Source organism: Argiope bruennichi, chromosome 6 (genome assembly GCF_947563725.1).
Source record: "Argiope bruennichi chromosome 6, qqArgBrue1.1, whole genome shotgun sequence".
NCBI classification, from domain to species: domain Eukaryota; kingdom Metazoa; phylum Arthropoda; class Arachnida; order Araneae; family Araneidae; genus Argiope; species Argiope bruennichi.
Genome location: NC_079156.1, coordinates 110372295 through 110400259, shown reverse-complemented (window position 1 = coordinate 110400259; position 27965 = coordinate 110372295). Strand labels below are relative to the sequence as shown.

General features: G+C 29.8%; 1 protein-coding gene across 1 annotated transcript; it reads right to left on the bottom strand.

Moving 5' to 3' along the window:
• Positions 1-60: 60 nt before the first annotated feature.
• Positions 61-27908, bottom strand: LOC129971677 (sorting nexin-25-like). Its single transcript, XM_056085652.1, has 22 exons — positions 27755-27908; positions 26947-27165; positions 26326-26498; positions 23258-23389; positions 22989-23161; positions 22698-22884; positions 21993-22066; positions 17574-17650; positions 16742-16956; positions 15372-15411; positions 15073-15192; positions 14816-14963; positions 9854-10041; positions 9095-9226; positions 7916-8065; positions 7008-7115; positions 3240-3376; positions 1353-1424; positions 1114-1254; positions 840-1021; positions 411-511; positions 61-320 (listed from the first exon to the last, which is right to left on the bottom strand). The coding sequence occupies exons 1-22, from the start codon at positions 27770-27772 to the stop codon at positions 228-230; spliced, it is 2880 nt and encodes a 959-aa protein (XP_055941627.1). The 5' UTR covers positions 27773-27908; the 3' UTR covers positions 61-227.
• Positions 27909-27965: the final 57 nt, after the last annotated feature.

Sequence of the window (27965 nt, the reverse complement as noted above, 5' to 3'; positions counted from 1 at the left end):
AAATAATCTACCCATTAGTGTGGCATTAAATTAAATGTACAATAGTTTATATAAAATATTTATTAAACACCATAGATAACATATAATACTATGCACTGTTTTCCTATATAAATATTTTTATACAAAACATATTCACAATTAAAAGCTCTTACTGTTATCAGCCAGGAATTGCATGAAATTCATAAATATCACAGGAACAAGAGGTAAGGAATGATATAAAACAGAACTTATGGAACACTTTCTCTTCTGTCAATGTTGTACAGAACTGTTATCTGCTTCAATTCTGGTGCATATTTATACAAAAAAGCTTCAAACAGTTTCTGAAAAAAAATACGAGAAAAATTACTTTAGAAAAGATAAATCAAAAGTGGAAGAGTTAAGAAAAAATTCATATTTTTTGAGATACTTACATATATAAGTTGTTTGTTGAAATTTTTATTTTGCAAAGCATCAAATACTTTTGACAATCCTTTTTTAGCATTTTGTGCTCCAATTAAATTACTTAAGATTTCTAGTTGGAGAGGGAAAAAAAAGCATTTCTATTACATTATTTTATTGTTTGACATAAATGTGACTAAAAAATTATCTGGTATCAAAAATGATAATTAAAAAGTTTAATAAACATTTTATTTTGAAAAATGTAACAAATGATTAAGGACAAAATTAAATTTTTATAATCTTTAAATAAATATATATAAATTATCATCTACATTTGCTACTTATTAATTCAGCATTAAAAAAGACCTACTTATGTAATATTAAAACATCAAGATAGGTTTTATATGCAAACTAATTTATTTCTTGTATGTGTATAAAACAAAGAAGTGGAGGAATCTTACCTGGAGTATTATTTAAGAACATTTGCTTTGCTAAAATTTTGGTGGTTCGTTTTTGTTCTTTTGTTCGATCTTCAGCTTGGGGAGCCAATTCACCTGATGGCCACATTGTGTCACGAAACATTTGTAAATAATAGAGTAGCATTGGTTCTGACAGAATCCAACCAATGGTTTCTCGCAATTGCCTGATGATATGAAAGATGCAATATCAGATATAGAATATATTAATTACATAATTTTAACAAATCTAATTTTTTTTTTTAAATGGGAACCTTACCTATTAATAGTTTGTCCATAAGTTATTTGTACAAACATAATTAAAGACCTTCGCAACCAATTAAAAACACCTTTTAATTCAAAAATCTCTCCAATCAATGTATACAAAGGTTCAGCAATTGAATCTCTCCTATCTTCTTTGCTATAAAAATGCAAAAAAAAGATTTTTTTAATTGAAAAAATTATGAAGTATAAAACAGTGAAATAATATTCATAAATCAAATAATTAAATTAACTTACTTATCTATGTCATCTAGGAAAAGTAATTCTTCATCATCTGCATCATCAAACTGCCCTAATGTATTCTGAACACTATGGAAATAAATTTTATTAATACATAATACATTAGAGTTTTGGAGGAAATGAAGATAAGAAGAAAAAAAATTTATCTAATTTTAATGCACAATAGTGCATTTTTATGAAATAATTTATTTTACCATTAAAAGTGCATTGTAAAGCAAAACAGATATATTTAATAAAAAATGCAGCTCTGCTTTGCAATAAATGCATTTCAAGTATTTTTTAAAAAATTATTCATATTGCTGAAATAATTCAATAAAATCTTTTAAATATTTTCAAGGAAATTTGTTAAAAGAATAATTAAACTTTAAAAATAAAGAATATTAAAATATGCATACTTTTTTACAATGAGCAATTTACATTCTTTTCTATTGTATAACAATAAAAATAAACATGAATTTCTTTTTTAAGATTTCTGCATTTTGTATAGATATTAAATTTTATTAAAACATATATTAAGGTCACTCATGCTCTATGATCTAAATATTTCTGAAACCAACAGCATTCATAGCTTGCATGTTATTTTGTATGAAATCCCAACTTATGGTTTGTCCTAGATCTGAACAATGATTTGATTGGAAGTAACTTTTCAGCAACATATTTATCCTTCAAGGAAAAAAATAAGTCCACAGAAGCTCATTGAAGACACATGACACAATTTTTGAAAGAAAAATGATGAGCTTTAGCTGACAGGACTCACTATTATGATGAATTCAATCCTTCATATGCCATAAATCCAAATATTTCTAAAATTAAAGAACTATAAACTTTTAACAAAGCTTTAAGTCAAAACTATTGAAAAAAGCATTTGGATTCTTAGTGTTAAATTCATAAGTAATTAATGTGGAATCTGAATACTGCTGTATATATCCGTACATCATTGTCTTATCTCTGTAAAGCCGCGGTCCCACGACCGGATAAATCTTCAGACGGCACGCGTTCCCCTTTCGACCGCACAAAACCCTCAGTTTCTTTGACCCCCCCATAGCCCAAAGAGATTTTCCAGCTCTTTAATGTTTATCCATTTACCGATATTTTGCGGGAAGCTCACCGATGTCTACAGACGTACCACGGGCGATGGGGGAGTGTGGTCCCCCAGTGGGTCGGATGTCAGATTTATGACCAAATCCGTGAGGTGACAGGTCATTGGACCGCCGCTTAAGACATAACACACCAATTGACTCCTGTATCTATCCATTGTTAGATCGTTATTTGCCCCACTCATATCTCTGTACAAACAATAGTACAGCTCTTAATTTATTTGCTAAGCATTACACATATCATCATCACAGAAACTCATTATAATAATTTTAGTTGCTGAACAACCAATGACATTTGGTGATACAATAATAAAAAACAGAACTCACTATCAATACAAGCAGTTATCAGCTGATATTGTTTAATGTGCTTAATTCTACTTCTAATTTTCATATATCTGCATTTACAGCACAATTTTCGAAATATTAAGAAGTTAAGGTTCATACCTAATATAAAAATCGAATGGAAATATAACTATGAATGTATGCCAACAAATTTTGCATCTTTGGAAAAAAAGTGTTCCTTCTTTTATCTGTCACTCATTTTTTCATAATGCATTCTAAAATGTTCAAAGGAATCAATTTTCATCTATCTTTTGAATTAATATAAAATATCATAAGAAGTGAAAATCAGTCAATAATAAAAACATCTATATACATAAGTAAATCATACGTTTTTAAAAAAAAATTATTAAAAGTTATTTATATGTGGAAAACTGTTAATATTAATTATATGGATAAATAAAATCTACAATATTTTAGAAAAAAAAACTACATAAAATCTTATTACTTTTTAAAGAACTGGAGAATGTTAAATTTCCAAGGCTTTTTCGGAGGACCAGGTGGATGTTTCATATATTCCGGACTTGGGCTCAAAAAATCATACAAAGCTTCACTTTTATTCAAACCATCATCTTTGGTCACTGCCTAATAGATAAAAAGTAAACAATTCAGAATTAAAAGAAAAATGAAATCTTAATAATTTCTAATATATTTTATTTCCATTTAAAAATTCAACATCAAATAATAACATAAATGATTATATATAATGCTTCACTCAAAGAAATATCTGAACAAAGCTTTTATTTTTAATTATGGTTTATTATAGTTAAACAATTGTTGGCTTGAATAATGATTTTAAACAAATGAATGGCATTTTAAGACTAATTTATAAATAATTTTCAGAAATTTCTTTATATATATATATATACAGTGGTGGCCAAAAGTGTGGACATTTTTTGAAAGTTTCATGTTTTTCAACTTTGCGTGCTTGTAGAATATGTTAATTTTCACTTAAATACAAATGTTTATATATCAAATTGAAGGTAATTTAATGTAGAATTTAATAACAAAAACATTATTACAATATCTGTATTTAAAAAAAAGTTATGCTCATCTAAGTAAGATCTGTCTTAGATTTGCATTTTTTAAAGTGATACTTACACAATCAATACTTTGTAGGATAACCCTTATTTTTTAAGACAGCTTCACAGCGTCTTTTCATCGAGTGAACGAGTGTTTGGAGTTCATCTTTCGTAATCACATGGTGCCCAGAATCAATTATAGATTCAATAAGTTGTCTTTTATTGGATGGACGTTTTTTTCATACAAGAATTTTCAAACGTGGCCACAAATTTTCAATTGGATTGAGATCAGGGATGTTTCCTGGCCATGGTAATACATCTATGCCTTTATTTTGAAACCATGCTTTGCATACTTTTGCTATGTGGCGTGGAGCTGAATCCTGCTGAAAAATAAATGGTGCTTTGTTGGGGAAGAAATTCCTGATGGAGGTATCAGTTTTGGTTCCAGGACAGTTTCGATGTATTTTTTGGCATTCAGGATGCCATCAATCACTTGAATTCGGCCCACACCATCTGCAGACATACATGCCTAAATCATGGCATTTGTTGTTGTTTTTATAGTTTCTTCAATGCAATCAGTATGAAGCGCTTCACCTACTCTACGTCTCACGTATTTTCTACCATCACTACCAAAGAGTGATATTTTAGTCTCATCGCTCCAGATTACTTACTTCCATTGATTTTCTGACCATTTAATGTGTTCTTTTGCCCACTTAACATGTTTTTCGCATTGCTTTTGATTTAAATATGGTTTTTCTCTTGGAATTCTAGCTTGTAATCCAAATCCTGATAACCTTCTTCTTATTGTTCTTGAACTTACTGCAATACCCGCTGCATTCATTTAACATCTAATGGCATCTGACGAAATTTTTCTATCTTGAAGGCATAGCTGTTTAATTTTTCTCTCAGCAGTAGCACTTGTTCATTTTTTTTCGGCCTGATTTGACCTTATTTTTCATTGATTTCCCTTTTTATAACGTTAACAGAACTTTCGTACACCAGAACAAGTCACTAAACCACCAACTTGTCTTGGAATTTCAGCATAAGAGAGGCCATTTTCTCTCAATATGAGAATTCGGCTTCTTTTTGTAGATGTCCAATCAGTTCTTCTTGTTGGTGACATGGTATAAAATTAGTTTAATTAAAAAAAAGGACTTAAAATATTCAAAAACAGCAATATTCTATTTAATTGTACTAGTATGCATCATTCCGCAAAATATTTCCACAACAATAACTCTTTTACCATCCAAATAACCTAAATTATAGTTACATACATTTGATTGGTCCTCAGAATAGTGTTTGTGATCGGCTAGTACGCTTTTATTACAAAACACGTCATTATTCAAAACGATTTGTGTTTGTTTGTTCTACTAAAATGAGTGTAACTGTTTTTGTAATACAGATATTGTAATACCATTTTTGTTATTAAATTCTACATTAAATTACCTTCAATTTGATATATACACATTTGTATGTAAAAGAAAATTAATATATTCTACAAGCATGCAAAGTTGAAAAACATGAAACTTTCAAAAAATGTCCACACTTTTGGCCACCACTGTATATATATATATATATAATGGATTTCGAATCCTGTAAATAATATGTAACATTATTTTGTTTGAAGCAGAATGCAGGTTCAAAGCATAGACAAGACATATTTTTAATTTCGTTTTATTCTCTCTCGGGAGGCAAACATGATTATTTACAAAAAGGCACAGTTTGCCACAAAAGCAGAAGTAATGAAAGAAGTCAAAAAAGGGACGAACAAATGATCACTAGTTTTATATAAGATGGGATTTCCAGTCACACGCCAATTCAATACCCATGGTGACCTTTGACACCTTTTCAAGGGCACCTAAGGGATCACTTTCATTTAAGACATAGATTGATTGATTGCGCAGTAATTTTTACACAGCTTCATACGTGGAATGAGATAAAAAAAATAAGAGAATATTTTACTATGGGCTAAATAAAGATAAAGTTTTGGAAATTAATTTGGATTAAATTAAGAGTTTAAAATATCACTATATATATACATATATATCTTTACTTAGCCCATAGTAAAATATTCTCTTATTTCCTGATCTATTTCCACTTTTGGTTTAATTAATTCCTTTGTAAAAATAATGCGCCATCAGTACTACGTATCAAATGAAAGTGATACTTCAGTTGCCCTTCTCAAGGTCAACACCTGTATTGAATTGGTGCGTGGCCGGAAATCCCATGTTATATAAGACTAGTGATTATTTGTTTTGTCCTTCCTCCCCTCCTTCTTTACCTCTGCCTTTGTGCCACACTGCGCCTTCTTGTAAATAATCATTCTTGCCTCCCGAGGAAGAATAAAACGAAATTAAAAATACAATTGTTTCTTCAGTGTCTTTCAACCTGCATTCTGCTTCAACCAAAATAATGTTATATATTATTTAGCTGACAAGATTCGAAATCCTTTACATATATATATGAAAGAATGTGGGTGCTGTGATCATTTATATCTTAACTACTTTAGCCAAAGGTGACAACATTTAGAAGCTGATGTACTTAGTAAAAAGATCATATAACAATTGCTTAGTTTAGTTGTTTGAATTTTTTTAAAAATTCTGCTAAAGAAAATTTTACTACTAAAAAATAACTATTACAAAAATTACTTTTTGCTTCCTGACATTTTTTTATATATTAAAAAGTGATATTAGTAGGTGCAAATCAATAACCTTATTTTGAATAAATTCTAATTTTTTTCAATCAAAAATGAATTATAGAAATTTAAAAGTGAAATAGAGTCATGCTGTACATTTAACCATAGTGATGAATTGTTTTCTTTCATTTGGTCAAAGGTTCAATTCTTATTTAGAAAAAATTAATGATATGATACAAAATACTTTTCTCAAATTGTAGATAGTTGGTAATTTGTGTGCACCATCTACATACAATTTTTTTTTTGTCTCATTATTTATTAACATGAGAAGAACAATTTCCAGTGTATACTCAGACAAATGTTAAAAATATGTTACATGTAAATTATTATTAAATAGGAATTTAAAATTCATTTTCTAAACCTATATATTTTTAAAAGTAAACTAAGCAATTGTTTTCCCAGGTGAGATATGCAAAACCTCAAAGTTTTGGATGAATTTTTTGATGCAATTTAAACTTAAAAAATATAAACATGAGAACTATATACATTGACAACTTACTGAAAGGAATGTTTGCAAGGAATTTTTCGCTTTTTCTAAATAATTTCTTTCAAAAGTCTTAAAAATGGGCTTTGTTGGCAAATCAATTTTTTTCAACCATGAGGCTGCCTGGAAATTACAAAAAAAAAAGTCATGTAAGGAAAAAATAATATAATTTTATACAGTAAAACAGAAAATGGACCAAGTCCCATGAAATGAAAATACTGATAATATACAAAATAGAGATAAAAGTTATGTAAAAAGTTTAAAACAATACAAAATTATATTCTTTAATCCAGAACGTGTTTACAAAAATACTTCTTTTTTTAATGAATTTCTCAAGATAAAATGAAATTAACATCAAAATACAAAACCATATCAATAAGATGTAATCTCCTCATATCAATATTGGAATCTAGAGCATCCTCAATACTTTATAAAAAAATTAAAACAAAAATATTAACATCCATTTGCTCATTCTCATTCTTTTTTGGTTGGAGGAATGTAGGATTTTTATCAAAGTGTATGATACATGAACAATGTATTTTGAATTGACAGTCATTGCAATATTATTGGTTATAATTATTAAATTATGCAAACCATTTAATATTCTCTTAGGGAATGTTAAGGAAACCTGGGTACATAAAATGCCATCTACTGTGTCTGACAAGTAATTCCAATCCTGCTGGATTGGAACAATTCTGAGTTTAAATGAATTTTAATCCTTCTAGAAGTTTGTAACTCTCTTGATTCGATTCTCTGTGCATTAGATTCACATTCCACCCAAGATATTTTAATGAAAGAATACACAGAAATCCTTTAATTAATTCTTTGTTGCTAATTTAAATACATAATATGAATAACTCTAATCGCAATACTAAAACATCTGAATTCCTATAATAATATTATGATTCTGAATAGCTACTCACTGGAACCAATTTCTGATGCAGACTGTGGAAGGAATTTAAACTTCTTGCAACAACCCAACCAGCCATTTTGTTTGGAACATATTCAGCATCATTAGCCAGATGAACTCGAATAACAAAGTATGGAACAACTTTATCATTTTCCTTCTTTTCCTAAAGAAATATATAATTATGAGATAGACAATCTTCAACTATGATAATATAATAGTGGAAGAAATTGTTAAGCAAGCAGGCGATTTATTTATAAATTCCAAAAACTGACAATTAACTTTAATTGAAGACATAAATTTGATTGTCTTTAAGTAAAAATAACATCTGCTATATCATATCTTATTTGATGAAAAATTACACATCTAGTGAATTTGAGACAACATAAAATTACAAAGAAAACACATTCTTAAAAAAAATAAAGCAATTTTTATGAAACTACCTTTGAAGTTTAAAAAAAAAATGAGACAAAGCTTTTAAAAGAGAGATACACTGTATTTAAAAAGTGTGCTAATGCTGCTACATCTAAAACACAAATGAACTTATCTAAATTAAAAATAAATAAATATTAAGCTTAAAAGTAAAATTAATTAAATGGTATAATAAGGAAAGGGAAAAAGAATCCCGCCTGAAGACTTTATCAACGGTCACCCTCAAGCAAGGATTCAAACCAGGGCCTTTTTCTGCAAGGGGTCTGACTTTCATCCAAATATTGACCCAAAAATCGCAAGAAATTGAGGTTTTTGAAAATATGCTTATAGTTACTATATTTGCTAATTATATAATTAATATTTTGCTTATTGTAATTGTGTATTTATTGACATTCCTTTATTGATATTAATTCTTTTCTTCAAAAATCTCAATTTCCTGGGATTTTTAGGTCACAAGGGATCAATACTTGGAGGAAAGTCAGACACCACACAGAAAAAAATCCCTGGTATGAATCCCTGGGGGCAACTCATAATAAAGTCTTCAGGCTGGATTCTTTATTTCCTTCCTTTTTATTCCATTTAATTCATTTTGCTTTTAAACTTAATATTTATTTATTTCTAATTTGGATTACAAAGAAAACATATTCTTAATATAAGATTTAGTTCTATAACACATAATTAATATATTTTGATTGAAATTTTGCAAGCTATTTTAACAAGCTAAATCACCAGTTATAGTTTTATCCAGATGAGTGAATCTTACCATAGCTTCCATTATTGTAGCTTGCCAGATTCCTAAGTATTCTATCCACAGTTCTGTTTTCTCTATATGGTTTTCCAGCATATTTTGTTCTAATATTAAATTCTCAATTTCAGTTTCTAACATAGAAACAACCTATTGAAAAATCAACCCAAAAATATTAGTAAAATGTTGATAATTAATATCAAACTATAATGCAAATAAAATTGTATAACAAGAAGAATCAGGTAAACAGTTTTTAAGTACTAATATCATCTTAAACACTTTATTGTTGCCATCTGAATTTGTTAGATAATTAAGAGTATAATACTTTTTAATTGCAATTATTCATATTATGATGGTAAAATTAAAATAGTTATTTTCTTCAAGAATTTGAGATATTTTATACTTTTCAACTTTCAAGCTGAAGTATGATACAGACTTAAATATTCAGAATAAATTCAATAAAAATTCAATTTTACAAAATAATTACCATTTTCAGAAATGTTTGTTCATATAATTATGTAAATATAAGTCGTAAATAGAAAAAAATGGTTTACTTAAAATAATTAAAAATTATCTAGCTGATTTAAAAAAATAAATAAATATCATACGATAATTTTTTTAAAGAAAATTCCACTGAAAGGTTTTACAAGCCCTATGAGCAAATTTTTAAATAAATTAAATGCATACAACAATGAGTATAAATTTAAGAAGATGCATCTTTCATCGATGTTGCTTAAGTAATTTTATAGAAAAGATGCAGAAAAAAAAAATGATTACTTTTTTCTCACACTTTGGATTGTTTCTTAATGCTTCTAGAGCCTGTTTCTTGTAACTCAGTCTTTCTGTTAATACTTTTAACTGAGATCTGGCATAACTAGAATGGTCAAAAACTGAAACTTCAGAAGGTTCAGGCATTTTTGGTTCTTTGACATCTTCCATAGATGACTCTAAATCTTCAGGTTCAGCTGAAAAACAAATACTCAGAATACTTTTTCAATTCTATAAATGAAATCAAAAATTAAAATTGCTACTGCAAATTTTCATCATAATTTTTTTCCTTTATAAATTTAAAAAGTGAGTATGTTCGTTTTCATATACATCGATTTCATGAGGTACATTTTCCATAACATTTCCTCAGGCCATTTTTATACTACTGTGCATAATATAAACAAAAGAAAAAATTAAAATAGATATATAAATATTTCACAAGATAATATAAAGAAAGTTTCACAAGATATATAAAATTAATTCTATTTTCTAAATAAAACAAAAAACAATTCTGATAATAAAACTCAACTTTTGTTTTGTTTTTGTTTTTTGTTGTTTTGTTTCTTGTGTAGCCAGTTTATTTTTTTATTGCATAATTTCGTTACTGATGCGTGCCAACTGAGAATTCAAATATGTCTTCATGTAAATATTTATATAAATATGCATGAATGTGTTGTGAATAAAGTTAGTATTTTTCTAAATCGCCTCATCAAGATGGATATGTAAACCATACTCCAACACATTCAACCTCCACATCTGGTGACCCAGAACTTTGATCTATGATCTTGAAAGCTCAACCGTAAGCAATATGGATGTTGTGACTTCTGTACAAGTGATCAGAAATTAAGATACGTTCGTTAAAATCCTTTAAAATGTCTAGAATGGAAGAAAAGTCATCTGCCTTAAATCTCAATATTCCAGATCCTGAAGTCAGTCGAATTGCAATTAAACAGCCAAATTTTTGGCGAAACAAACCAAAACTATGGTTTTTACAGCTTGAAGTATTGTAAACAGCGGTATTTCTCAAGATGCAACTAAATGCAATACTGCCGTCGCTGCTTTAGACGAATTTGTTTTAGATTTTGTGGTTGATATTTTGTCCGATCCTCCTAAAGATAATAAACACGAAAAGTTAAAAACAGCTTTGTTAAACAGGTTAACTGATGTCAAGGAGTCGAGGTTAAAAAAACTTTTGACTGATATGGAAAACTTGGCGACAAACGGCCTTCCGATTTCCTAAGGCAAATAAGCTTTGCAGGAAATTCTATTTCGGTTGAAGTTATTAAATCTTTGTGGCTACAAAGGTTACCATAGCAAGTCCAAGCTATTTTATCAATCAGCAATAATACTATTGATAATATTGCAGAGATGGCCGATAAAATTATCGCTGTTTACAGCACTTCTGAAATATGCCAAGTAAAGAAGCCAACTCATTGCCAGCATCAACTTCTTCAACCGGCCAACATAAATTAGAAGAACTGCAAGCAAATATAGCTACTTTAACAAAAAAGAGGAATTCTCTCGAAATACTAGATCACGCAGCAACTCTAGAGAATATGGAAGACGACCTAGATCGAAATCCAAGCAAAATCGCTATGAATTTTGTTGGTACCACCATAAATTTGGAAGAAATGCCCCCCCCCCCCACAAAATCGCCTAAAACCATGTCTGTTTAAAACGGAAGATCCGGAAAACTAATAAGCCAATCATTTGATGCGACCAGCAATATTGGCGAGAAAAGTTGCCGCTTATATTTATATGATAAATCAACCGACAAACGATTTTTAATCGACACGGGAGCTGATTCCAGTAAATAAACAAAGAGATCGTAAAGCATCAGATTTTATTTTATTTGCCGCCAATGGCTCAAAATTCAAACGTTTGGCACCAAAGCGCTAAAATTAAATCTCGGACTTCGTCGCCAATTTACTTGGTCATTCACAATAGCAAATGTTTCAAAAGCTATTACTGGAGCAGATTTTCTCAAAACTTTGTCACATCGTTGTCTTCATTTGGTAAAATGACTACATTTCCAAATTTTTCTCTCACTGCGATAGCTTCTGCAACATATGATTCATCAATAATATCTAATCTTCTTAATGAATTCATGGAAATCACACGGCCGAGTTCTCTGATTAAGGAGCCTAAGCATTTTGATGTCCATCACATCAAAACAAAAGGCCCTCATGTCACATCAAAAGTTCGTCGCCGTGCTCCTGACAAGCTTAAGATTGCAAAAGAGGAATTCGGATATATGTTGAAGCAGGAAATTTCCAGACTTTCAAGCAGTCCTTGAGCAAGTCCATTACATCTTGTACCAAAGAAAACAGGTGGTTGGAGACCTTGCAGGGACTACAGAGCTCTGAACGCTGTTACCCAACCTGACAGATACCCCATTCCATACCTGCATTATTTTACACAAAATTTATATGGATGTAAATTTTTTTTCCATTCTTGATTTAGAAAGAGCCTATCATTAGATTCCAGTTGAACCATTTGATATAGAGGAAACAGCCATTTGTACACCTTTCGGTTTGTTTGAGTTCAGAAGAATGACTTTAGGTTTGCGCAATGCAGCCCAAACCTTTCAACGATTTCTTCATTCAGTGTTACGGGGCTTAGATTTTTGCTTCAGCTATCTTGATGATAATCTCATCGCATCGAAGGATGAATCTCAGCACCTTAAGTCATCTTAGGCAAGTTTTTCAACGCCTACAAGATGCTGGTCTGATATTAAAGGTTGTAAAATGCAAATTCTCCCAAACCAAAGTAAATTTTTTAGGTCATCGAAATTCTACAAATGGTTTCGAACCAACAAAATAAAGAATAAAAGTTATTGAAGATTCTATGCTTCCTGAAACAATAAAAGAGTTGCAAAGAAATTTAGGAATTATAAATTTTTACCATCATCTTATTCCTAATGGTACGGAAAATCAAGCTACTCTAAATGAGTATCTAAAAGGGAAAAAGAAAAACGTCAATTACAAGAAGAAGCAATTCAAGCATTCGAAAATAGTAAGCAACAGCTATGTCATGCAACGGTTCTAGTTCATCCATCAAAAAGTGCGCACCGCACATTTCCTTATTGATTGATGCATTTGATAATGAATTTAACAACTAGCAGATGGAATCTGGAAACCTCTTAGTTTCTTTTTCAAAATGCTGACTGATACCAAAAAACGCTACAGCACATATGACAGAGAACTACTGACAGCAAATTCTTCTGTAAAACATTTCAAACATTTTTTGGAAGGCAGAAACTTCACAATTTTTATCGACTACAAACCACTAACTTATGCTTTCCACCAGAGGTTACAGAAAGCCACACCTCGACAGCAAAGACATCTAGAATATATTGGGCAATTTACTGTTCACATTCAACATATATCGGGAAAAGAAATCATCATTTCCGATTCACTGTCAAAAAATAGACGAACTGCAACTTCCATCAGTTCTTGATTATGAGGCTACAGCTAAGGCACAGGAAACAGATAAGGAGTTAAATGAAATTTTTTCTCCACAGAACTCCTCTCACAAGTTAGAAAAAAGTTCCTGTATTGGGTTCCAGATGTTACATATTTTGTGCTCATTCATAACAGAAGCATTCAGGAAAACTGTTTTCAACAATGTTCAAAATCTTGCACATTTTGGAATCAAGGCTACCACCAAATTATTAACATCGAAGTTTGTATGACCATCGATAAATAAGGGCGCAAGAACTTGGACTAAGAACTGTCTACAGTGTCAAAAAATCCAAAGTTACACGGCATGTACAGAGTTCTTTTCAACAATATCACAATGTTAGTAAATGTTTCACAGAAATCAATTTAGATATCATTGGCCCCATGCCATCATCTTGTTTAACTATCGTAGACCGATACAGTTGTTGGCCAGAAGCAATTCCAATAAAGGATATTCGAGTAGAAACAATAGCAGACAACTTACTAAAAGGCTGGATTTCACACTTCAGAATTCCATTAATCATCACCACCGAACAAGGAAGGCAGTTTGAATCACAACTGTTTTAAGAACTGTCAAAATTGATAGGATTTAAACGAAATAGAACTGCAGCATATCATCCACAGGCAAATGAATGTGTAAAACGCTGGCATTGTATACTTAAAGCGAGCATAATGCGTCACGCCAATGAAAGTTGGACAAGATCGCGTCCGCTAATATTGCTCGGATTACGAACAACTTGGACAGCTGATTTCCAATCTACTCCAGCAGAGATTCTTTATGGTGAAAGCATTCGTTTACAACACGATTTCTTTGAGAATACCAAGTTTCAACCCCAATCAGAATTTGTGAAAATGCTTAAGGCTATCATTGAAGATGTTAAAAACTATTCCATTTTCATACCACTGAAGAAAGAAACCTTTTATCTCTCAAAGACCTTCAAAATTGTTCTCATGTGTTCGTCCAAACCTAAAGTGTTCGTCAGAGCTTACAACCACCATACTATGGACCATATCAGGTTATTAAGCGAACTTCTTGTGAAAGATAGAAACGTCAATATTTCCGTCGACAGACTGAAACCCTGTTTCTACGATAATGTTTCTGAAACAGACATCACACAAAAAGTTTTGAAAAGTCAAACCCCCCAAAACGGTAAAAAAGAAGATCAGGTTTGCACCATTACCCACTGCTTCCTCAACCAGCCAGACAAGACGAGGATGTGAAACTGGAGATACTTTTTTTTCACATACTTTATTATTAATTTACAATTTAAATAGCTATCCCTGTCATAGCTGTGCCATTATATATAAATATATTTCCATTGTTATTCATAATAGAAAAATCAGTAATTACGTTATTTTTAGAAAGCAAGAAAAACAATTTTAAATTAGATGCTTATAAATAATACATTAATTACTAAAAAGTCAAACTTAGAAAATTTTAGAAATTAGATCTATGAATTTTTGATAGTTGTTAAAATTTGTAAAAGAATAGTGTAAAATAAATTCTTACGGGAAGATTCTTGCATAAAATCAATCCCTTGTTTATCCACATCAGATAACATTTTGTGATAAATGTCACTGACAATGAAAGAAGCATAGTAATTGGATTCTAATGATTTATACACTTCTTCCTGAGCCTGAAAGAAAGCTTCTGGACCCTGAAATTTTTTTTAAAAAAATACTTTTTTGTTAATAAATATTTACTGAAAGATAAATTTTTTTTATTTACTTTTGACAGGAAAAAGTAAAGGAGGTATAAATTCTTACTTTATTTGCCATTATAAATTCTTCTATACCCTTCAATGTGTTCTTATTCAATCTTACACTACTAGAAGGATTATGAATATACATTTGAACAATATCATTTCCTAATTTATGCCAGTGTTCCTATAAAGCAAGATGTAAGATAAAAATAATCTTAAAAATATTCATGTTGCTATTCAACATTATTATTCAATAAAAAAATGTAAAAAATAAAATAAATTCTATTTTTTATTCAAAAAATATTATTCATTTGACTAAATAGGTTTTTATAGATGCATAAAATTTACAACAAGGATAATTACTTTATCAGAAGACTTCATTTCTTCTACAGCTTCCCAAAAACTAAATATACAGAAACAATCGATTATTGGTTAAATGCTTTGAAAAATGAGTAGAACACAATTGTATTTTTTAAATGTAAGCATCTCAGAAAAATTTAGAAATAGAAGGAAAATCTTTTATTAAAAAAGGACACAAGATAATACTTGAATTTTTGTAAAGAAAGAACCAAATTTGTGCATTTTGTTATTTTTATTTTTTCTTGTTTAAACTAAAAAGTGAAAGATTTATTTCAATTTGTATGTGATTAATTAGTGATAATTACAACTGATAAATGTCACAAGTTAAGAATGATACAACACATATTTCTGTAAATTTCAAAACCATAGAAAACAGTTCCATGCACTTAAACAAATTTCAGTTTTTTAATATATAAATTTATTACACAGAATATTACCAACTTAATGTTAAAATTAAATCATTTCAAACTTTAGTAATTACTTTCAAATATAAAAAGATCATATCCAAAACTTTTAAATAGGATGTGATGATACACAACATAGTTGATGTCATTATCTTTTGCTATCAACTTAAGTTGCCACTGAAACTTTCATTCAGTAGTAAAAGAAAATTTATTATGATACATAAAATAAGGTGATTTTATTTAAAAGTAATAATTATTTACATTATTGTTACTTAGGTAGCAAATGCATAATTATCATGATAGATAGAAAATGCAATAAAAGTTCCCTGGGGTAGTAAATAAAGAAATTAAAAGAAGAAATATTGTCATATAGATACTTTAATTTAGAACTGAATGACACACACAAGAAGTAGAGCTAAACCAATTTATTAATTGAACTCTGGACTCAGAACACAGTGACTGACAAATCTTCTGCTTTTATAATAGCAGGGAAAGTCCCAGAATACTTTTCTGGAGACAGTAAGAAAAGTCCAGAACACTTATCTGGGAAACTAAAGAAATATCCAGAATCTTCTGGAACATGAAATAAAGATAAATATAAAATCAATTAATTAAATATTTACACAAACTGTGAATCGTGGGATTCGAACTCACAATCCCTTGAGTATGAGATCAGTGCTATGACCATTCGGTCATGGAGAGTCAACTAACTCTTTTCAATGCGACAATATAATCTTAATTCATAGATACTTACATTAGAAAGTAACATTCATCTAAAATTTAAAAAAGAAACGTTTCTTTCCTTTTTTTTTTTTTAGCAATTAGATTTTTTAGCTCAGTTAATTTACTGAATTATTTTACAAAATATATTAGGAAAAAAATACAGAGAATTTTTGCACTAATTAAATAATTTTTATAACCAAGAGAGAAATTTTAAACAATAATACAATTATAAATGAAAACTCTTACCCTAAGAGTGAATGCACTTCATCTTTCTGAAGAAACTTTGACAAATATCGTCTACAGAAAGCAGACTGCATTATTACTGACATAGACAAAACCTTTTGTCCGGGCATGTAAATATTTCTGCTCAGATTTTCACTGGCAACCTTGGAGGAAGAAACATAATCTGGTCCACCAATTGCTTTCAATCTCTTTTCACATTGAGCTCTGGCAAAATGAAGCTAAGAAGAAAAGTCTTTTTCATTTAAACAGTTAACTACACAATTGTTTCAAAATCATTTCTGAGTGTTTAAATAAAATTAAGTGATTAATATCAAATGGTCCTATAGTAAATTTTACAACAAAATTAAGACAAAATATTAAAGTTTATTGGAAAGCTAGTTTACAGAAAACAAATTTCAAAATTGTAATAAAATAATAAAATTTTGTAAGCAATTTTAATGCAAAACATTTCAGTAACAATATTAGGCAAATTTATTATTAAATGTCATTTCTTAAAAAAATTAAGTTTGATTTTTTTACTAATAAATAGTAATTTTCTATTTTATCCTAGAATTTTACATGTGAAATTTAATAACAAAATTTGTCTATACATCTTGTTAATTTAAGCTGTTACACATTACAATGTTAAAATACTTAACATATTATAATTTATGATATTTATACATAATATATAATAAATGATAATTAAGAAAGATTATAAATTTGTTTAGACATCTGAGCACACATAATATGAAATTAATCATTTTGTAACAATATCTGAATCCAATGTATGCATACACAAAAACTTAAAATATTTTTAAAGCATTCAACAAAGAACACAATTTTAACAGTTCACCTGATTTAAATATCTATTTAAGTTCCTTGCTTGCAACAGATCTCCTTTATTAGTTTTTTGAGGTACAAATTCTTTATCTGAAAGAAGAACATTATCAGACAATGCATACAGAATAACTGTCTTTACTATTTTAGATACCAAATAATAATACATAGAAATAAATAGTATGTAATTAGAAAAATAGTAACTATTTTATTTTGAAATTTAAATGGTATTGAAATTAATTGCAATATCAATATAATGATTCATTACAAGAAGTACAATATGACTGTTTGATAATAAAAGCATTTAAATTGCAACAGAAAGAAAATTCAATTAGTGATATCTGAAGGAAAATACAAATAATTTATAAATATCTAATTTCACAAAACACGAAAGATGAGCATAAAAGTTAGCTTATAAATATTTTGAGAATAACTTTTTAGTTGCCCATGTAGCAGTTCATTTATTTAAAAAATTAAATAATGGGAAGGTAAAATAACTTTTTATGTATATACAAGTAGAAATTATACTTTGGAATAAATAAACTGTATTTTCCAGTTATCAAATAAATTTACAAAGAAAAATTGGATTTCTGGATTATATTCATTATTTACATAGTTACAATTCAGTATAAATTTAATGATGAGAAGAATTTATTTACCATGACCGTTTTCCTAGACCTAATTAAAGCTTTCAACAAAGTTTGGAAAAACATGCTACTAGTGAAATGCACTTCTGAATTTAATATTAGAGGTTGCACTCTATAGTCGATTTCTGATTTTTTGAAGAATAGATCTTTTAAAGTCAAGTATCAAAACACCTTGTCTGGAAATTATAGAACATATCAGGGCATCCTTCAGGGATCAGTCTTGAGCCCCACCCTCTTTTCACTATTTATGGCTGGGATGGAAAAGGTTGCTTCTCCTTGCCTAATTGGACTTTTTGCTGATGATGTTATTTGGAACCATGATATAGATTTGATCCATTTGGAAAATTCCCTCAATGATATGTTGGTGAGGATACAGTGTTTTGCAGAGGAGCACAAATTAAATTTCAACACCACCAAACCTTTAAGCTGTCTCTTCACAGTTAATAGACAATTGTTCACTTTTCAACCAAAAATTTTTCTGAAGGGATAAACTCTTGAGACTACCAAGGCACCTATTCACTTAGGGCAGGGGTGTTTGTGGGACCCCAAAAAATCCCCTGAAACTTTTACGGACTTACTACCGGCATTTTGGAGTTTCGAGAAGGGGGGGGGGAGAAATGAAAAATTACAATTATGAAGTATTGAATGACCTAATTATAAAAGTTCAATGAATTACTTTTTTTGCAAAATTAATAACCATAAATTTTCAAACATATAAACTACTACATTTTATGCAAATCTTTTAAATTACCTGAATTAATTCTTTTAAAAAAAATTATCTAATTTCTGCTGCTTTTTTTTTATTTTCTGATGTTTGTGGGCTTGTCTTTCTTTTGTGGTGTACTTCATAATTGCAGGAAGGTTGACTTTTATTTTCCTCATTTACAGTTGAAGAAATTTCCTCGAGAACTGCACATGCAGAGGTAGAAGCAGTTTGCTTTTCTGCTAATGTAGAAGGTTTTTCAGAGACTTTTATAGGTGACTCATCTGAAATACATGTTTTTAAGTCCTCTTGATATGTTTTCCAACTTCTGTTCATATTCAGTAAGAGATCTTTGTGAATTGGATCAGTCATTGGATTTTTTGAGCCATATTTTTCACATAAGGTTTCTTTAGAAGCCATTAAATCATATTTAATAGTCTGCACTGCATCTAGGGAATCAATCTTAAGAGAGGTTCTATAGTCAGTGACAAGTGTATCCATTAAGTTGAATGCACTTTCCACTAATGGGCCATGGAAGCAGCTAAGGCAGGCTTTGACCAATTTAGCAAATGTAGGATACTTATAATCATTTGTGAAATCATCTTTTAAATTAAAAACTTTAGACCAATATTTATCAATTGTACACTTGACTTGATTTCCACTTTCATCAGATGTGTAGAGCATTTCTTTGGTGATATCAATATCACTCTGGTATAACCTTATTTCAGCTTCTACTTTTGACTTTTCATTATCACTAAAAATATGGGACATAAAAGATGATAATTTTTCAAAAGCTAATATTGTACTGGTTTTACCTCTTAGCTCTGGATCTAATGCTGTAAAACTAATTAGATATGAATTTTTAAGGGGTAATTTCTGTTTCATATGCTGAAATTTCTAAATGAAATTCTCTTGCGTACATAAATAAAAAAATATTTCAATAAGCGAAACGAAAAATTTAAACGTGCATCAATAAATGAAACGAAAATTTTACACAGCGAAGAAAAAAAAGTTCCGAAGCGATCAATGACAAATAGCTAATACGGCGAAAAATCCCCCTTCTCTACTTATTGGCGCCACGCCAGTAGAGATAAGACCTTTGAACCCAGAGTCACGTTATCGCACATCTGGTCGAACGAAGTCTCCCCCTTTTTTTTCTGCCGCGCCTACTTGCCGAAAAGAATCCAGAAGAGAATGTCCGAGAACCGGGGGAATGAGTCATAACTCGCAATAAGGAAAGAACAAAAAAGAAGTTTTTTCTCCCTTTTCACGCATTATCACTGCCTTTGGAGAAAGAAAGGAAAAGTTTTCACCACACACACTGACCTTGCGTTTTCTGCTTTAAAAGCAAACAAAATTACCCAGATCAAAATAAATAATTCATTATTATTCCTACTTCCTTTTGAACGACGATCCCCGGAAATTCCGGGGATCGAAGTTCAAAATCCCCGGAATTCCGGGGTTTCCCCGGAGCACAAACACCCCTGCTTAGGGTTTACCCTGGATACAGAAATAAATTGCAGCAAACACATCAATTGACTTGCTGAAAAGGGTAGAAAGACGCTCCAGATTTTAAAATAGATCTCCGACAGGGATTGGGGTGCAGATGCTAAAACTCCTCAAATTATTTACACCACTCTTATCTGGCCTATTCTTGAGTACGGATATCATATTTATCAAATAGCTGCACCATCTAACCTAAAAAAACTATAGAGAATACAGCTAAGTGTAGCCAGAATTGTCACTAACCTCAGACACTGCTGCCCAAATGAAATTGTGTTATACAAATCTGATCTTCAGCCATTATGTCTGTGAAGAGAGGCAAATTTTGTAAAGTATTAGGCCAAGCTTAAAAGTTTTGCGCTTCATAACAGGACCTCAAATTTCTTACTGAACTGGATGAGCAATCACAGGCTGATAAACTCCTCCTTGGTTTGATGTGCAGACAGGGTTTGGAGAATATGGATGTTGAGCCATGCACTCCTTTTACTCAATTGTCACCAACTACTTATAATGATACTACTGATAATATTATTTTTAATGAAGACTTGAGAATTAATTTTACAACACACAGCAAACATCCAGAGTTGTTGTGCCAGCTGGTCCCTGATGTCATTGGTGAAATCCCCGATCAAGCCTTGAAAATCTACACTGATGGAAGCAAAATGGAGTCTGGGAGAACTGAAAGTGGCATATTTTTAAAATCAAATAGAGGGGCATCAGGGCATTGTTTTAGAAACTCAGACCATAGCTCAGTTTCTCGATCTGAACTTCTAGTTATTACAAAGCCTTGGACCTCGCCTTGACTGATTATTCCCAAATTTGGATCCTCACAGACAGCAAGAGCTCAATACAATATTTAAAGGACTGACCACACATTCATGACAAGTTGAGCCAAGACATTATCTCCAAATTAACTACATTTGCAAGGACTGATTCAATGAGTATACAGTGCATCCCTTCTCATGTGTGCTTCCACGGTAATGAAATTGCAGACGCTCTGGCCAAGGAAGGCAGCCTAAGTCCCAATCCCCCCTCTTCTAGATTGCAAGCCACAGAGATCCACACCTTGTTTAAACTAAGAACTAAAACAAAATGGGGGATTCCCCAGAGTATGATTGGTATGCTGGTTGGTGTCCAGGCTTGTCTCTGGCGTGCACCAGTCCAAGAAGTGTTCAAATGCTCTTATCTAGGCTAAGGTCTGGCGATATAAAAAGTATTTTCTTCATCAGAGGCCAAAAGATGTATACCCTTTGCCACTGCTTGTTTGACGCTTCTCACCCTCATATCATTGAATGTATTGGTGCCTCTGTGAGGTAGCTGGTGAATGAGGGAGAGTCAATTTACAATCTTATCATGCGATTCGATCTCTTGGACTTGGTTTGAATTGGTGTTCAATCCAAGGGGCATAAGAAACAACAATAACAGATTTCAATTTAAATTTATTTAATACAAAAATTTTCATGGTCAGTGAAACATATTTTCTCAATTTTCATAAAAACAAAATAAAAAACATTTGTGGATTAATCGTTTAAAAAAAATAGTATGCACCATGATATTTCAACAAAATAGAGACATTACTTACTAACATCCATTCCTTTTAGACGTTTCAAATTGCTCATAGTTGTTGATTGCATGATTTCGGTAGCAATATAATACCTATATAATAACATTTACTTTTTAATACGATGAAAGGAAAATTCATATTGAAATAATCTATAAATTAAAAGCAAAATGCTTGTTAAGAGGAACAACAGAATTTGGCATATAATTTAATAATGTTGGCTTTTATTTTATATTTAAATTATGTGATTAATGAAATGTTATCAATAAAATACTCAAAAGTCTTATTTTCAATTGCTTAATATTAATTTTCTTATTATTTTCTAGAATGAATACAGTGATATGATTTTAATGAAAGCAAATATCATAGTTTTTACTACAAAAATAGCAATATTCTACTCATTCTATCATTTAAAAAATACTATGTATGATATGCATTCTCTGCATTAATAGTGCTATTTGACAGCTCTAATCTATATAGATCTTGTCTAATAGCCAAAAAATAGCATAAAGAATAAAAATTTGAGAGCTTAATTTAAAACAGAATTTTATAAGTTATTTAAATGTCAGTTAATTTAACAAATTGTACAGAATTTGAGAAAAATTAATACAATATAGATTTAAAGAATGATAAATTAAAAAAATAGTAAAATAAAATTTAACAAAAACAACAAAAGCTAGAAATAAATGGATAAAGCAAGAGCAAATAAATATTCAAAATTTATACCTCATTCGCTGCAGGTCTTCCACATCATTACATTCTTGGATCATTTTTATAAAATCTTCATATGTAGCAGCATATTCATAAGTACGACGATGTTTTTCTGCTTGTAGTTGTAGTTGTTTTAAATATGAAATCAATTTCATATTTATAAAATCAGGATCACAGAGTTTGTCAATGACAGGATAAAAAACTAAATAAGAGAAAAAAATCATCCCTTTTACTATTTAACAATTTTGCTTAAGATTAAAAAATAATGTGTTAAAGCATACTGGGTAAAAAGCTACAAATCTGTACCAAGAACTGTGAAGACTTCACGTAATAAACAACGCAGCTGCTGGTTCCTTGAGTATTCTGGTGGTAATACAGTAGCAAACAAGAATTCACAAAGGTATCTAAGGTGATCCAATTCTGAATCTTTATCAGATAGGAATTTATAAACTTTATATGGTTGGATCTTTTCAGCTGGACTGTGAAAATACAAATAAATACTCAGATGCATAAAATTTTACAATTCACTAACAGAAATGATTGAAAAAGGATACTTAATTTTTATTGTCACTTACTTTATAACAGCACATCTGATGTGCTGAAGGTGTTCAGTCATTATAACAACAAAATCATTAGTAAACAGCTCAACATCATCTATTTTTCGACACCTATCTCGAAATGTAAATAACATTTGACGAATAGGGTCCCTACAAAAATTCATAAAATAAAGCAATGATTTTTCTTCCTAACCATAAATTAGATTTATTAAATAGTTGACAAAAATATCAGCTTTATTGGATCATCAAGAAAAAGATTAAATTTGATTTTTAATAGGAATAAGGTCTCTGCAAATAAAATAAACAAAATAAAGTACTAATTTTTACTTCTTAAACATAAATAAGATTTATTAAACAGCTCACAATAACACCAGTTTTAGTGGAGGAGGGAGTGAGGAAAAAATTCAACTAGCTTTTACAAATCATAATTAAAAAACGCATTTAAGGCTTTATGTATATTTTGATTTTAACAAAGTTTAATTCATTCATTTAAATGATAACTTTTTTATATTTATTTCAAAACAGAATATATTTTAACTAGGCAAGAGAAGAGAAAGGACTACAATATGGTATAAAAGAACTTGGAATTACATACAAAAATTTGTACATTGATAACGAGTAGTTATCAATGTACAAACGAGTGTAACGAGTAGTTATTAGTTAAATATAGCAAGACTTGCAAGCATATGCATTATTTTAAACTGCTTTTAATCAAATCTTCAAAGTCATCCAGACAAGCATACCAATTGTTAGAACATGCACACAGAAACAATTTGAAGATGGATGTGCCTTGACTTCAAAATAGGAGTTCAGGAGATCCCTACCTAATGCAACAAATCAAATTCTTGAAAAATAACTGCAACTATATTTTTCATAATCTCTCTCTCTCTCTTTATATATATATATATAAACATTAATGCACACAGCACAGAAATTGTTTTTATTACTCATTATCGAATGGCAACAGACAAATATAAACAAACTATCAAATGAATGTCAGATTGCTCCATTGAACATTTTTATAATTGCATTGAACCAGGTGTTTTGCTTAGCTAATTAATGAAGCGACAAAATGTTATTAAATGTTCTATAGAGGACTTGTCATGTCACTACAAAGTCCATTTAGTTAGAAGAAGAACAATATAAAAGAAATCAAGAAACAGGCATCAGACAAAGTTTAATCAAGCACAATATTAGGTTTAAAGCACCACTTGATAGATAATTACTATGACTTACTTAATGAAATATATGATTACATCTCCCAATATCTCCCTATTTATATCTTACAAAAATGATCTTTGCATTATCATAAAATAAAAAATTTCTTTTTTTAATGATATGATTTCCATTTCTACACAACTTTCCGTTCATTTTAATAATAATTTAAAATTCAACTTGATGTACAATTTATAATAATGGTATGGAAAGTGAAAAATCGTGGACTGCTTTCAAAATCACCAACCTGACACTCTCCTACAAAGCTCTGAAAATGACACAGTTATAACAATTGCAAAAACCCCCCAAATAAACTCGCCCAAAAAGTGAAATTTTAATTAATGTGAAAAATTGCAGATTTCTTTTCACTTCCATATGTTCAACAATAAATACACGTTTTTAATTCCATAGTAGGATTTTCATTTCTGCTGTTATTTCATAATATATGCACTGTTTAATTTGAAAACAAACTGATTCGATTGAATTCATTTTTTTTTCATTTGTTCTCAAATAACAGGATGAATTTTTTAAAAAAAGAATTGTATTTCATACTAAACACATAACCACCTGTTCTGATTGGCGATAACAAGGACTGAACATGCAATGTTTGGGTTTGTAGCCGAATAAGAAGACTACAAGACAAAAGTAATTACTCATGTCCCATAGCTGTTATCTGGCTTATAAAGCTTCACCACATTACTCCCCCCTCCAGTGAGACAAACGGTATTTTGTCCTGTTTTTGCTGTTATTAGTGGTATTATTTGGCTGTTTCGCCTTACCCATTTTTATTGGCCGATTATTTATCAGCGTCGATTTTTTGTTTATTGGCTGATTATTTATCAGCTTTTGATTTTATTTATTTCAGGTAGAGGACGCTACAATAGCTGCATGAAAGTTGCATATTTTTGTCATCCGGTCACCAATGTTGTGATTGGCGATAGCGAGGACCAAACTCACAATGCTTAGGTTCATAACCAAGTAACAAGACCGCAAAACAAAAATAATTACTCATGTCCCATATCTGGCTTATGAAGCTTCACCACAAACCTAAAAAGTCAATAATCTGAGAGAAAATTGGTTACCAAAGGAAACTAGTACCAACTAAAAATGCTAAAAGAACTTGCAAAGATGTTGCCTATTTCATATAATAAAATATTCATCATTCTATACAAATGCTTGAATGAGATGCATCTATGTTATGTGGATATTAGAGCTGAATTGGGATAGAGGTATGATGCAAGCTTCAGAGTTTGGTCATGAAAAATTATGAATTTCTATTTAAAATCTATCTTTTCTAGAAAGCAGGTGAGCACATTTGGAAATTGCCAAATTCTCCAAAGCAAAAGATTGCCAAGATGGTTTGATTGTAAGAAAATAGTAATGATGTTATGAGAAAGTAATGAAAAACTTAAATAACTATATCTGACAAGAATGCTTTAAGTTGTATCAGATTTAAGCTTACACTAGAAAATGAATGCCTTCATATTTTCACTATTAATGCAGAATATTTGACATAATAAAACATTGATAATGTGGCACACTTTCTATACAATTCAGTCCTAGCTCCATGTCACTCTTTTTTGTTTTCTCTTTTGAAAAACTGGAGGGTCAGAGGCTGTTTTACTGAAGCCTAAGGAAAATTTAAGAAAAATGCATGCATTCGAAAACTGGTACATATGAACCCGAAGAGAACTATACTGAAAAAGATAATATGACTTGAAACTCTGCCTAACGAGCTTACAAGTACAAACATACCATAATTATTTATAATTTTATACCTGCTCTAATATATTTAATAAATCAGGTATTCAAAAATATCGTTTAATAATAATATTAAAAAAAAATTTAAATATTTATATCATACTACTTACTTTAAATGTTTGCAAAATAAACTTGGATGTTTAACAAGAGGAGAATACCATGATGATACATAATCTCTCAGTAATAAAGAAATAAGTTCTTCAATAACATCATCTACATTTCGAGATACTAAAGGTGTATTCTTCATTTTGCCTGGTATGAATTTTAAATCTGCTAGTCTTTCCTGTGAAATAGTTATGAAAAGTCAAAATCATCTTTTAAATCAATCCTGCATGTAAAGTATAAAGCAATTCTTTCAGGAATTATTCATGAAAAAATATAGAACAAAAAAAGGATTATGAACCAAAATCAGTCCCCCAAGTAATTTTTATAGGATTCTTTGTTACTCTATTCAAAGTATCGGAATTAAATTTATTATTCTGTAATCTGAAGATATTATAGCTGAATAACAAATCACATGATTTATTTTATAAGCATCATACAAAGAAAAAAAAAAGATTATCAATGAAGATAATTATTCAAGCATGCAAAGACAAAAAACGAATGAAAAGAAAAGAAAGAAAAATTACATTCACTTTCATCTCCATCAACAAATATGATAAAAAGTTTAAAAGTAATTTTGAACAATCTACAATTTTATATAGCACAAAAATATGAATAAAGAAATTTACCTTTGTCCTAGAAACTATGTTTTGGTTTATTTCTGTTTTATATGTTTTTATTGTATATGGTTCAGGTTTCAGACTAAGTAACAAACCAAAAATCACAGCACATAGGAACAGCATTACTTTGAAACTTATGTAAAAAGAGTAATAAATAAATGTAATAGTTGGTACAAAATAACCAAAGAGATGTGCCACAAAACACATGCCAGCTATCTGCAATGTTACCTGGAAAAAATAAAACAATTGATTTAGAAAAAATATGAAAAGTATTTTATGCTCTGGTATTTGTGATTTTTATATTAGACATTTTTTATACATTGGTAACAAATGCAATTGACAACAGCCTAAATTTTCTTTTATTCTGATCTGAATATATATACATATCAAATATCAGTGTAAGTGGAGATATTATTAAATTCATAAGAACTTCCTTTTCTTCATTTTAAACTGCCTTATGCTTTTGTATTTTTTAAAAGCAATCATTATACATTTTATACAAGAATAATATATTTTCTAAAATGTTGGTAGTTATATATCTAATTTACAGGAAGTCTCTACTATAATCTAATTCTAATGTAAATTACATTTCAAATAAGTTAAAATATTTTTAGGATCTTAAATTATTCTCAGGAAAAGTTAATAGTAATTTGATAATTTTTATCCAACATTAACTAAACGATAAATTTAAAAACACTAGATGACAAGTAAAATATCCAGTATTTTTCTATTTATTTATATTGAAAATTAATTTTTGTTCTCATTCTTTAAAATTAAGAGATTTATAAAAAAAAATCACAGGTATATAATCACTTACAGACGCCCATTTTTCCATTTATTCTAATTCACTAACTAATATGTCATCAAATGTTTCAGAAGTTTTTAATTTACCATGCTATAACGCGGTGGGATACAATGTTTACATCAAAAGTTAAATATCCGAAGCGATCGCACTGCTGAAAAGTATGTGCTGCGGCTGAGAAGTTTTCGCGGAAGGAAAAATAGTTCTGGAAATAATTATGATGAAC